Below are 12,718 nucleotides of genomic sequence, written 5' to 3'. Positions count from 1 at the left end.
GGACTTGTTGTGTTTTAGTCTGTGGTTTTCCGTATGTTCTCCCAGTTTGAGGGAAGGCTGAGCACAGGACTTGTCAATGCCTGAGACCATCAATGCCACTGCGATCAAAGAAGTCACATCTCTGCTGCTCCACCAAGAGCCACCCCACTTGGAAACCCATGTCCGCCCCGCTTTGCAGAGCTGCTGGTGGCCTGGCAGCCCCCACCTGGGCTTTGCCCAGAGTTTCTTTCAAGAGGTGGGCCAAAATGAGACTAAAGAAAGAGCAAAAGCGATGGAGGAAATCTTTCCTCATTTGCCCAAGTGTTTTTAACTCTTACCATTTGCCAAGTAGTGGCAGAGTGAGGAATGAACGGGATATTGCACTTTTTTGTGTCGGGAGAGCACAGGCATCATTCACATTGCTCCCTTTGGGTGGAGAGCAGTGGGCACGAGCTGTGCCTACAGGGTTTGATATTCAGCAGCTGGATGAGCATGGAGTAAGCGTGGGCTTCGGTGCTGGCGTTTCCATCCTTTGGGGATGAGCCCACCTCTAGGTCTGCAGCCGTGAGCACACAGCGGTGCTGGACTGAGGTGCTTCGCACGAAACCGAGGAATTGAGTTATATTTTAGTACAAGCTCAAACACAGCGTGTACGTGTGTTTCTCGGAGACTTAACATGATATTACTCTGGCGAGCTGCTGAAGACGTTTGTTCGCTGCTCAGAAACGGCTTTCCCTTCCTCTCTTCCATCTTTTATTTTCTGTAAGGAGAACACAATATGCTAAATGATTAAACCGGATTAGATTATTCTGCAGACATTTCCCTTTGAGCTGCGGCGTGTGGCCGTTTCTCATCCTTCTGCCCGTGTTTGGGTGGGAAGAGGCATTGATTATATGGGAAATACTATATTATTTCTCTCTTCTCTCCTCACAGGTGTTTACAAAATATGGGAAATGCTACATGTTTAACTCAGGAGAAGAAGGACGGCCTCTTCTTACCACGGTTAAGGGTGGGACAGGCAATGGACTGGAAATCATGCTAGACATACAGCAGGATGAATATTTGCCAATATGGGGAGAAACAGGTAAGACCTTCTTTTTTCTCCTGCAAACATGCATGTACTGGTGATTTTTTCAGAAAGACCATCCCATCCTCCCCAACCAATGTCTAGACCTAATAGCTCTTGAAAGCGAGAGGAGCCCAGTCTGTGTATGGAAACGAGTTGCTTTTCTTCTCAGTGTCTGCGGCTGCCAGTTGGGACGAGCATTTCTATAGTTCAGCTCATCAGTGAGCGCTGAACTTGGGTGTCTTGGCACCAAAGTTTGGGATGCCAAACAGGAGTGTCATTGCCTGTCCTGGGACAAGGGTGGGCACTTGTGGGTGACAAGAGGTGTGTTGTCTCCTTCAGATGCTCCAGCACGTCCCTCTTCCCTAGAAAGGCATTTTTGGGAGGCCACATTCAAGGTGGACCTCCAGCTGTCTGTGTTTTCCTCCTCCTTGAAATTTGGGGACGTTCATTGCCCTCATTGTTGTCTTTGTGTGGGTTAGTGCTGCCTGGCTGGACCAAGGGCTCGACTCATCGCACTCGGAGCATTTGGGATGGATGGCATCTGTCCCCTAACAAACCCAACTGGGTTGGGCATCATCTGAAGAGCCAGTGTGCTGCACTGCAGCCCTCTAGTCCTTGCACAGAGAAGGGCAGAAGGTGCTGACCAGAAAGGCTGGGGCTGTGTGCTGTCTTCCAGATCTCATGGGTGGGGACGGCAGCACCCAGAGTGGATGTGGAAACGCTGCCTCCTGCAAGGGCAGCTCAGCAGCTCCCATCATCCCGACCGAGCTGCCACGGTGGAAGCTGCTGGTGACATTGGTGCCAGTTTCTTTAATGAACCCTGCCACAAAAACGGCAGGTAGGAGGCTGGACTCTGCAAGAGGGGTGACATGGGCAGGGGACAGCATGGGGAGTGACACGTGCCCCCAAAGCCACCCATTTAGAGCAAGCCTTATCAGTTTTTCAGCAGTGGTGGCTGCAGTTTTCATGAACCCACGTTGACATTTTAAACAAAACATCCAAAAAAATGTTGGAAAAATTGCCAGCCTCTCTGTTTCTCTGGCAGTAGCACGGCAGAGCGTTGCGGTTGTTGTTTTTCAGGATGAGGTTGTGTTTATTTTTGGGTATCAGGAGAGGGAGAGGAGCAAATATCACTTAAGGTTTTGTGTCGCCGTCACTCCGTCATCCTGTGCAAATGAGCCCCTTCGAGCACCTTTCAAACTTCTGCTCAATAGCAAAGAGGAGAGTTGGTTGCATTCATTCAAAACTTAGAATTTATTTGTGTGGTGTTTGATTCTTTTGATTTAAACAGATTCCCACAGTCCCATCAATCATTTAAAATTGCACAGGCTTTTATAGCAAGAGTTTTGCCTTCCAGTTTTTATCTCGTACTCAAAGTCAGCCTGATCTGGCCCAGGTGAGGAGGAGACAGTGATTTGAAGTAATCGTTTCTGACTTGTTGCATTTGTTTGAAGCCTTGTCCTTTTAAAGGCAAAACAGGCTCACAATACAGAATGGGAAGATGAAGCGCATCTTCTACCTCTGATGCTTTATCACTTACAGACTGCCTTGAGGGAGCCTGTGGGGGCCGGAAAGCATTGATGGCTTGGAGGTATAGCAGGCTAGGACAACCCCACTGCAAGCTCTGTCTGTTCAACTTTGTTGGGTTTTGGACCCCTCTGAGGTTCCCCGTGGAGACACAGACCTTGTGTCACGCCGTTCTCGCTTTAGGCTTGCTTTTTGGAGCTGCCTTTTGGAGAATCTTTAGGAGGAACCCATCCAGAAATGCGCTGCCTACACAAATTTGTTCTTTGGGTGGCTGTTTTCTATGGGACAGACCCTTGCAGGAAGCATGAGCCAAGGCCACCGCGATGGGCATTTGTTGGCACAAATGCGCTGCCTACACAAAGAGCTGTGCTTTTCTATCACTGTGATGCTGGGAAAGGTGGATCAGTCTCCGCTGGGTAAACCAGACTCTCATTACACAGGAGGCAAAAAAAAAAAAAATTAAGAAGCAAGTAGAGAAATAAATTGGGCGGACAAAAGATGAGGGAGGAGGATCAACCAGGTCTTGTTCTTGCCGTCTGGCAGGGAAGCTGGGCAGGAGAGCCTGTGGCAGTGGGGAGGAGGTTTCCAGTCTGGTACCTCAATGTCTATGAGCATCACCATCATCCAGAGATTAGGTGGGATGGCAGCTTCTGCTCTGGTCACTCTCTTCAGACAACTTTCAAGCCCTGCATGTGGCAAAGGTGCTTGAAACCTGGCCGTGGCTGTGGACTTGAAACCTGAGGGGGGAAAAAAAACAACCCCGAGTGCATTCATTTTCTTCAAAGATCTTGTGGCTTTTAGGGTCTTTTGAGTCCCGACTTGACTTTTGACCACATGTGGAAGGGAGCAATGTACCCCTTTGATTTTCAAGATGCCCCTGATGATGTCCTGCCTCCCGATGACCTCACCGCTGCTAATCTCATGCGTATTTAACTTACATTTGTACTCAGCTAAAGATTACAGGCATAGGGAGGGATTTTCATGTCCCTAGAACTGGGTTGATATTATGGGACTGGATTGCGCTGGGATAGTTATTAAGATCTCTATCTGACCATGAAATGCAATAGGATTCAAGGCAAAACTATATAAATAGGGCTCTTGACTTGGTTAAATGGTGTAGGAGAGGCTCCTGGATTTGTTGCAAGCAAATTTGGCCATGTTCTTACATGTCCAGGTAGAACTGGTACTTGACTGTGAATCTCATAAAACATTACACTTTGCCTTTCAACAAGAGACTTTTTCGTCCTCCACATTCGTACAGCACCTTCTACAAGCTGTCTTCAATCTTCATTGAGCTCTCTGGACACTACCAGAATAAAAATATTAACTATAGTGGTTAATAGTTGCTGTTCCCATGGAAACACTTAACTCAGCTCTTAGTAGGTAAGTGAAGGAGTTGATGATTTCCAAATATTTGCATAATAATGTAAATGTGTTTGGAATTAAATCTCCTCAGCTGCTACCACTGGGACTGCACAAACTCGGCTCTCCAGTGAAAAGCTTTGTCAAGGGCACGCAGCTCTTAGTAGTGAACTTCAACCCTTGCTATGGAGAGGGATTGGGGTGGACATGGGGTGAGATCTTTGCGTTGCAGTGCCAAAGCCACGTGTAGGCACGGGGAGGTCCAGCCATGGGGGTACTTTCAGGACGGAAGGAGTTGAGTTTTTTCTTCCCAGTAAGTTCATATCTCCGTTATAACCTGAGCTGTTCTGGTCTCTCCTTATCTTTAACTCTTCAGACACTTCTACAGACTGGCTTTTCTGCTCCATTTTCCCAGTAGCCATCCTGTACCCAGCAGCTGCTCTTTTAGTTGCTTCTTAGGCAATGATTTTTGTGTGGTTGAGTTACTTGACCTTTTTTCTCCAGTTTCCAACTTCTGCAGTGTCCCTCACGCCTGGCTGCTCAAACCATTTCTGTTCCCAGCTGATCGTCCTATGTTAATCCAAGTTTTTCCCAGAGCTATCTGGAGCTGTCCCACCCGAGCTGCTGTCTCAGACATGGTGTTTGCACCCCGTTAGGGCTTCACAGATGCTTAAGGTGGACCAACCTCCATCACCACAGAGAGCTCTTCACATGGAAAAACAATGCATTTCTCTGGCCCATCGTGGTGGCCTTGGTTCATGCTTCCTGCAAGGGTCTGTCCCATAGAAAACAGCCACCCAAAGAACCCTCCGCGCCCCAGTTCACTGCCTCTCCATCCCAGCCATGGCCGGGACACCCTGTGGGACCTTTCCTCCTGCACCCTGGGTCCCTCAGACCCTCGTTGGCACAGGGCAGTTGTGGTTCTGTTGGATGCATGGCTGATTTTTGTCAATGCTAAGTTCAGACGGTGGCATCTTATTCTGTATTTAGTCCCGTAGCTGCTTTGCTTTTTGCTCCAGATTTGGAGATGCCATAAAACCGCGTTCTCCTTCACAGCCCCACATGAAAATAGTTGGCGCGTGGACTCCAAAAGCCTCATTTTGCTGCTGGCTGCATGCCTCAGGATCTCTGCTTTCTTTTTTAAACTGTTCTTTGCAATTCAAATAAGAAGCGAGGAAGGAAAATACTGGTTCGTAGCTTGGGATAGGGCTGCTCCAGGAGCTGCTGCCACCATGTCACATTGGCAGATGCTTTGTAATACAAAAAGTGATTTCATTGTTACTTACTCGGCAAACAAAATGAAGTGTGTTGTCACTCTAAAAAGACCTTTACTAAGTATCCATTAATATCTTGGGAAGCTGAAATATCTTGTCTAACAAGTTGCTTGTAATAGAAAAATATACCTTTTGCTTGACTGTCTGCATATGCAAGCCCATTATTTGAACATGTTACATTTATGGGCGGTCTAATTTTGGAATAGCGAGTGTACACAGGCTGCTTCAGTCTTGATTTTCAAGTGCAAAGAAAAGGGTATTTTGACTGTCTCTGGATGTCATGGCATCAGGCAGCCTTGCCATCTTTGGGTGTGCAAAAATATTGTGTCAGGACTGTCAAAATCATGAGGCGCGTGGCAAAAAAAAAGATGATAAGAAGAAAACGAACTGGAAATCTCTGTCTTCTGAATTTTGCACTTCTAGAATTTGTATTTTGTAGCATTTTACTTTAACCATGAGCGTACTAGACATGCAAAGAGTAGGAAAATAATTTGTGCTTTAAATATTAAATATTAATATTCCAGGTGGGAATCATGATGCCAACAAACAAAAAACCCTAGCAATCCTGCACGGAGGTGAAATGCAAGATGGAAAAAATTTATACCGGGGAAAACTCTTTCCAGTAACCGAGGGGGGAAGCAGCAAACCACAGACTCGGAGTAGCGTAGGTGGAAGCTGCAGCCAGTCGTGCATATGGCACGGAGTCTCCCAAATTCTGCGGTTACGCATCTTTGTCTCACAAGATTAGGTGCTGGGGAGTGGCGGGGCTGCGGAGGGTGTTTGTTTTATTGCGCTTGATAGGGAAAGTGGCAGAAATGCAATCAAATATAGTAAAAGAAACTCTAATTTATAGCGGTGACTATTTGATTGGAAAGGGAATCCACTTCTGGTTAATCTTTCTGGAGTGGCCCAAGGTATTATATATTGACCTAATACAGCAGCACAGTGAATTGGAAATCATTTAGGCTACAGGGCTGTAAATAAGAAATACAATCAGAGAGTTCTGTGTTTGTGTTTCAGGAATTGTTGGATAAAGATGAACATTTCATACCAATTAATCAAGTAACACACTGAATAAAAAAAAAGGGGATGAGAAACACGCTGTAAAATTGCACTAAGAAGCAGCATGAAATCTGTAAAGCTTGAGGCTTCGATCCACTTAGGAGACTATCACGCAGTATTATGGGCTGCTATTATTTAACTCGATAAAAAACACGGGCTACGAGCAAGACTTTTGATCTAGGTCATGCAGAGAAAGATCTCAAGCCTGTTTTCTTCACGCCCAACCCATTTGGACTGTAATTTATTTTTTTGCTTCCCAGTAGGGCTTTTTCACGCTGTTACGAAGTGGTGGGTACCAACCCCTGTCATCAAATGGTGGCTGCAAGGGAAAACCATCTGTTGGTGGCCGGAGGAAGCCCCTCTCCAGGGGGTCGTGGTTTGGGAAAAGGAAAAGCCAGCTGTGTGTGGTGGGAGCTCTGGGACCAACCTCTGCCGTGCCCGAGGCGCTGGATGCTCGCCCTCCCTCCAGGCATCGCTGCGGCATGTCTGTAGCATTAATCCAAATTAGCCAGAGGTGCAGGTGGTTTCGGTGGCATTGAACTTCCACGCCGCTGCTTTTCTTCCTCATTAAAGCCGCCTTAATTCCGCTGATCTCTTTCCATTTCCAAATTGAATTTAGATAAATTGAATTAGCGTGGCTTTAATTTCCAACCGGGGTCTTCACACGAGCCCTGATACTGTAGAAGTTAGCTTGGATTTGTTTGCGGCTGCTGGCTGTTCTGGGAAGGGGCTGTTTGGGTCCTCCCTGCGTCGGTAAGAGGGGGAAAAGTGACGGTGGTGCCATCCATGCTGCGACGAGCAGCACTTCTCAGCCAGCCCTGATCTTCCTCCGGCTGCATCTCCCCAGGGACCGGCTTGTGGTGGGATGCTGCAGGGCAGAGAAGTGTGCTGGGACATCGTGCCGACACTGGCACAAGCCTCGCTTTGTGCCCAGCTTTGGGTAGGTCATATTTTCGAAAAGGTGCCTCTCTGGTGGCTTTTTTCTGGTGAAGATTATGTTATCAGGGCTGTGTTGAGGGATCTACTGCCTGCTTTGGATTTTAGGATCTGTAGTGGAGCATCTCCGGGTTCTGCCTGAAGTTTGGGATGCTCCAGGCATCCGTTCAAAGGGATTTGCAGCACCTATCATCCACATTCACTCCTTGCAACCAGCACCACGGCGATGCTTTTGGCTTGAGACAGGGCTGTTCCTCCTCATTGCTCACAAAAGCCCTGATAACTTTTGGGATCCTGCAGCCAAGCCGCTGCGGAGAGGACATGGAGGGAGCGAGGGTGACCCCGGGCAGGTGCGGGTGGCTGGAGGCCAACGCTGCCAACCCTGAAAATTCATCTTGCAAAAATTTACTGATGCGGGCACAAATTGAGAGCGTTTCCATGGTTTCTTTGATTTTGCCACCCCCCCCACCACCACCACCCTCTAGGACTTCGTGCCAGGCAAAACAGATTTAAACAGCATCTCCATGCTGCTGAGATGGGTCTGCGGAGCGTTGTTCCTGCTGCACTACAGCATCTTATTGCAAGGATTTTTACAGCAAGGAGGGACAGTTGATTTAGCTCAGGGGTCAGATGTTCCCCCCGCTTTCCCCAAAGCTGCCCCGGCACTTGGTCTCCAGCTGTGCAGCCTCTGTGCACGGCACATTAATAAGCCCAAGCCCTGGAGCATTTGATTTGCCAGCAGTGGAGAGGCACAAAGCTCTCCCTGTCATTTACTTCTGCATATTAATATGATTAGTGGTGGCTTCATAAATTCAGGCCTCCTTTTGCTTACAAAAGATGTGAATTCAAGTGGTGGAGGAGGCAGCCTGGGCTCCCCCAGGTCACAGCTGCAAACCCGATGGGCTCCTGGTGTGGTCTGGGGGGCTGTTTCGGATTTACACCACGGGGAATTGTCTGCAGGCTTTGAGCCACTGGTTTTAACCAAAGAGTTTGGGGGGAAAAAGGAAGACAGACACTGGTTTGTGCATCTGCTTCGTTCACAGCTTGTGGAGTTTGAAGTCGAATAATTATAATTAACATAAAGCTCCTCTGTAAATATAAAATAAGTAGGAGATGACCTGGGAATGGAAGAAGCGATGGGGAGCAGCAGGTATGCGCCATGGTAGGATGGTGGGCTGCGGCAGTGATTGGTGATGGCTTGCACGGGGGTATCCTGCACACGTGTTCATGCAAAACCCTGAGCACGTTTTAAAACCGCTTCCTAAAAGTCGGTGTGGTAGTGCTGACTCCAGGGCTTCCCAGAGCTTTTGCAATTTCTTCTCCATTACGGGGAAGGGATGTTGCAAGCAGTTGCCTCCTGCATGCAGCCGCGGCTGCCTTAGGCAGCTTTTTTGCAGATGAAACTCTTGTTTTCCTTGGAAGGGTTGGTTCTCAATTTTGCTTATCAACTAAACTAAAAAAGGAAAGAGGGGAAAAAAAAAAAAGGAAGAAAGGCAGGGCAAGGTGTGTCGAAGAGCAACTTGCCTTCTCCAGCACTTTTTCAGCCCAGAGCATTTTCACCAGCTAATTAACAAACGGTGTGTGTACGTGTAACAGCGCAGGCGGATGAAATGCTGCTCCCTCTGGAAGGAGGAAAGACCAAAAAGGCTTTTATTATTCACAGTAAGAATACATGATGGTTTAAGATGGAGGAAATGATACTGAATTCATCTGGAAACTGCAGCGGGGACTTGGGGAGCTGGAGGGGGACGGCTTTGCTTGGCATTTAACCAGGGCTCTTGGGTTAATGCCCTCTGTTATTACAAAAGAAGCATCCCGGGATCCTGAATTAACAACTTTCCCTCCTGATTAGCTTCAGCTAATCTTTTATTAAGGAATGCCAGATAAGACGCATTGGCATCTTCACTGCAACTTTATTCGTGGTCTTCAGGGGATGTGGCAGTGCGCTACCTTGCTCTCAGTTGTGCCTGGGGCTTCACTAGCTGTTGGCCCCTAACCGTTCGCAGGGCAATGCACAGATCTGGTAATGTCATGCTGTGGCAGCGGTGGTGGACATCCCTCCCCGGCTCCTCTCCCACCCAACACCTTGTCTCCCAGCAAGCCGGAGCAGAGAAATGAATCTTGGCTGGAGTTGAATTTCAATTTATGCAAGAGCTTAGACCCCCAGAAAGGCACAAAATTGAAATCTGAGTAAGTCAAGACGGCCACAGAGCTATAAACCTGATATCCCCCATCACCAAGGGCGAGCCTCGTGTATCGGCTGTTTATGAAACTGAGAGGTTGACTCGTGGTAATCGGTGTGTTCAGAGCCCTGCACAGACACCCCTGTGCCAGAAATATTTTAGATTACAGTCTGCAGTGAGAGCCCACAAAAGCGATGAAGAAGATTGAACTAGGGTGGTAATTTGTTGCGTGACATCAAACTCGTCCGTAGAGAGTCAAATTACCCTCGCTGCTTACGTCCCTTTCTGCAAAATGAAGTAGAGCTTCCTGTGCATAAACCTTCTCTTGCTTAAATATAAGCTATTAAACGCTACCACGAAACGACTTCTGCTGAACCGCAGTCAGTGCTGCTGCAAAGGGAGAAGGCTGCTTTATTTGAAATGATGCGAAGGTTTGGCATTGCCAGGCAGCAATAATTAGCCAAGGCGATAGAAAAACACCCCAAACCCCAATGACACAGGGTTGATTCATCCTTCTGAAGACTTGAACGTCCAAAGAGATAAATGGTACCTATAAAGCAGCAGTGGCCTTGAGCATAAATAACACTGAGGGGTTCGGGCCAGAACAACTTGTTGCTTTTTTGCAATAGGAAACTCTGATCTCGGATCAACTCATCAAAGGCAGCTTGACCTTTAGGAGGCTGGTTGGTGTCACCTAAAGGGAGGCGTAAAATGTGCTGCATCTTGGACCTTTTCCTAATGAGAGCAAAAATTCATTCAATTAGCCAGGTTTCCTGGGGAGAAAAGGTCAATGTTATTTCCACCTTCCACCAGCCCCCTGACAACCAGAGCATCCACAAAATTAGGCTGCCACTAAAAATCAATTACAGTTGCCTGAGCACACTCATCAGTAGCGCCGGAGTGAAGAGAGGCAGCTCAAAGGTTACTCGGGTTTTTGTGTCTGGGCTGTGTCATTAAGGTTGTCACATAACTGATATACTCCTCTTCATGGTGAATTGCTCTCCGGGGCCTCTCGATGTTATCATGGAGCTGGGGAGAGCCAATACAGTTGTTGAAAAAGCTATTTTTTCTCTTGCGATGTAGCAGGTACTGCTGTTTCCATGCGCCCAGGAAATTGTCAGGGGCTGATCTAGGCTCAGATTGCCCCAAGGATTGATGCTGGCCATCCAACAGGGCTTGTGGAATGAAAGGACTTGGGTGGGGGGAGATTTCAACTTGGTATTAAAATCGAATGGTTGGTTTTGTTTTTGATAAATAGGGGAAAATGTTCATTTGTAGCCAGTCTTTAAGCTTGTGGATTTCTGAGCCCAAAACAGGTGCTTTTTTTAGCCATCCAGAAGACTATCTCAACAGCTTTGGCAGCTGGTAAGCGAACACGAGCCTGAAACCTGTGGGCTTTTTGCAAGGGATTTCCTCACCGGGCAGCACAGGCGAGTCAGTACCATCCCCGTGTTTTGTCCATCAATGCCTCTGGTCCCCAAGATGAGATTGATGCTGAGGTCCTGGCCCACGAGCTCGTTTAAGGAGTGCGTTTCAGCCCATCCTAGTGCAATCAGCACATCATGCAACGTCCTCTAGGTCCAATTTGGGCCAGTTTGGCAGTTAGACACCCAGAATTAAAAAAATAATAAAAAATCGCAGTGCTTGTCTGCTGTGGGTATCTCATCTCCTTTCCCAGCACCCAGTCCCCTATACAGGCACGTATGCGCAGAGCGGTTAAGACGTGGCTGGGAAAGCTGCTCCTATTCCTGTGCTATAAGACGTAAGACGTGGCTGGGAAAGCTGCTCCTATTCCTGTGCTCCCGCTTGAGAAGGTGAGTGAGCTACTGTGACAGCAAGGCTTTATCCTCCGTAGGACTGGTATTAGCAAGCACAGTCAGATGTCCCCAGTCACATAATGTTGTTAAACTGAAGGCTGTAAATACATATCAATGACTTAATGAGAAAATCCTTTAAGGCATGTAGATGCTTCAAAAGCTTTTCTTAAAAAAAAAAAAAAAAAAAAAAGCCCTAAAGTCAGGAAATGTTCATTTAAGGCAAAACTAAAGGAATAAAAACTAGAAGCTGGCTTTGGGAAATCTGGTAGAGCAAAGATAAGGCACCTAAAATCAGCGGATACATGTTACAAAGCAATGCCATGCAGCATTAAAATCAAATATGCATTTCACGCTGCAGCTTTCATTCGAGTCTTTGTGGCTGGTGTGTTAAAGTTAAATGTCCGTAGCTGAAATATGAGCGCTCAAAATAGGGAGTATTTGTGGGGTAGTAAGGAGACATGAGAAGAAGCCTGGCATGGCCAACGCTGGGGCTATCGGCCGGTGCCCAAGTGGCTGACACCGAGGTGACAAGATTTGGGGGCTGCTGTCTGCAGCCTCAGCCTTTGCTGTCCCAGGAGCTGCAAAGGTGCCTGCAAACATCTGATTTTTCTTGCTGTTTTTTCTGAGCACTAGGAGTGAGGTATCAGTGACTCTGAGGTTTTGGGATGCTCTCTGGATGCACCAGTTTTACGTGAGGATAATCCAGGTCATTAGCCCCCTCTCTGGTCTTGACCCTTCCCCGAGTGTCTTTGTTTCCCTCCTGGAAGACGAAGAGCTCAGCGCATACTAATCAATCTCACGGAGATACCAGGAGATTTTGTGGCTAGAAAGCGCTTTGAAGATAGAAGTCTTTTGCAAGTGCTAATTAAATTTAATTGTATTAATCTCTTTGGTGCAGGGATCATCGTTTTGCTCTGACTTTGTCCAGCCCATAGCAACATGGGCTCCAGCTGACGTTTGAGACCTCCCAGGTGCTTCCTAAGGCAAATTGCTGTAGTCCCCGTGCGGTGTAAAGCTGTGCTGAGGATGATGGTGGAAGGGTTTTCCCCTCCTGTAGATGCTCTGGAAGCATTTCACTTGCACTGGGCAACATGAGTAGAGACAGTCTTCTCTTAAAAACATCATGGTTTTGGCCAGCTCTGAAGGAGCAAATAAAAGATGTCTTTCCTGAGATAATGCAGGACTTTGTGAAAGAAATTGAGGAGCCCCAGCGCGCACACACCGTGTAGGAGCGCTCTGTGGGGGTTTCATGCAACTCTTGGTGGCCGCTTTTTACTTTATTTCATAGGATCACAGAATGGTTTGGGTTGGAAGGGACCTCTAAAGGTCATCTAGTCCAACCCCCCTGCCGTGGGCAGGGACATCTTCAACTAGATCAGGTTGCTCAGAGCCCCGTCCAGCCTGACCTGGAATGTTTCCAGGGATGGGGCATCCACCACCTCTCTGGGCAACCTGGGCCAGTGATTCACCACCCTCAGCGTAAAAAATTTCTTCCTTATATCTAGTCTA

At 47.6% G+C, this 12,718-nt stretch overlaps 1 protein-coding gene across 1 annotated transcript in view; it reads left to right on the top strand.

Annotated features, from left to right (window-relative positions):
- The window catches only part of LOC103906055 (acid-sensing ion channel 2), a 528,687-nt gene that overhangs the window by 476,865 nt on the left and 39,104 nt on the right, over positions 1-12,718 (top strand). The window contains exon 2 of the mRNA XM_009287881.2: positions 913-1,063. Within this exon, the coding sequence (XP_009286156.1) occupies positions 913-1,063 (151 nt within the window). The remainder of the gene's footprint in view (positions 1-912; positions 1,064-12,718) is intronic.

Source organism: Aptenodytes forsteri, unplaced genomic scaffold, assembly GCF_000699145.1.
Source record: "Aptenodytes forsteri isolate BGI_AS27 unplaced genomic scaffold, ASM69914v1 Scaffold249, whole genome shotgun sequence".
NCBI lineage: Eukaryota > Metazoa > Chordata > Aves > Sphenisciformes > Spheniscidae > Aptenodytes > Aptenodytes forsteri.
Note: the sequence above shows the minus strand (reverse complement) of the source record. Positions and strands in the feature narration are given on the sequence as shown.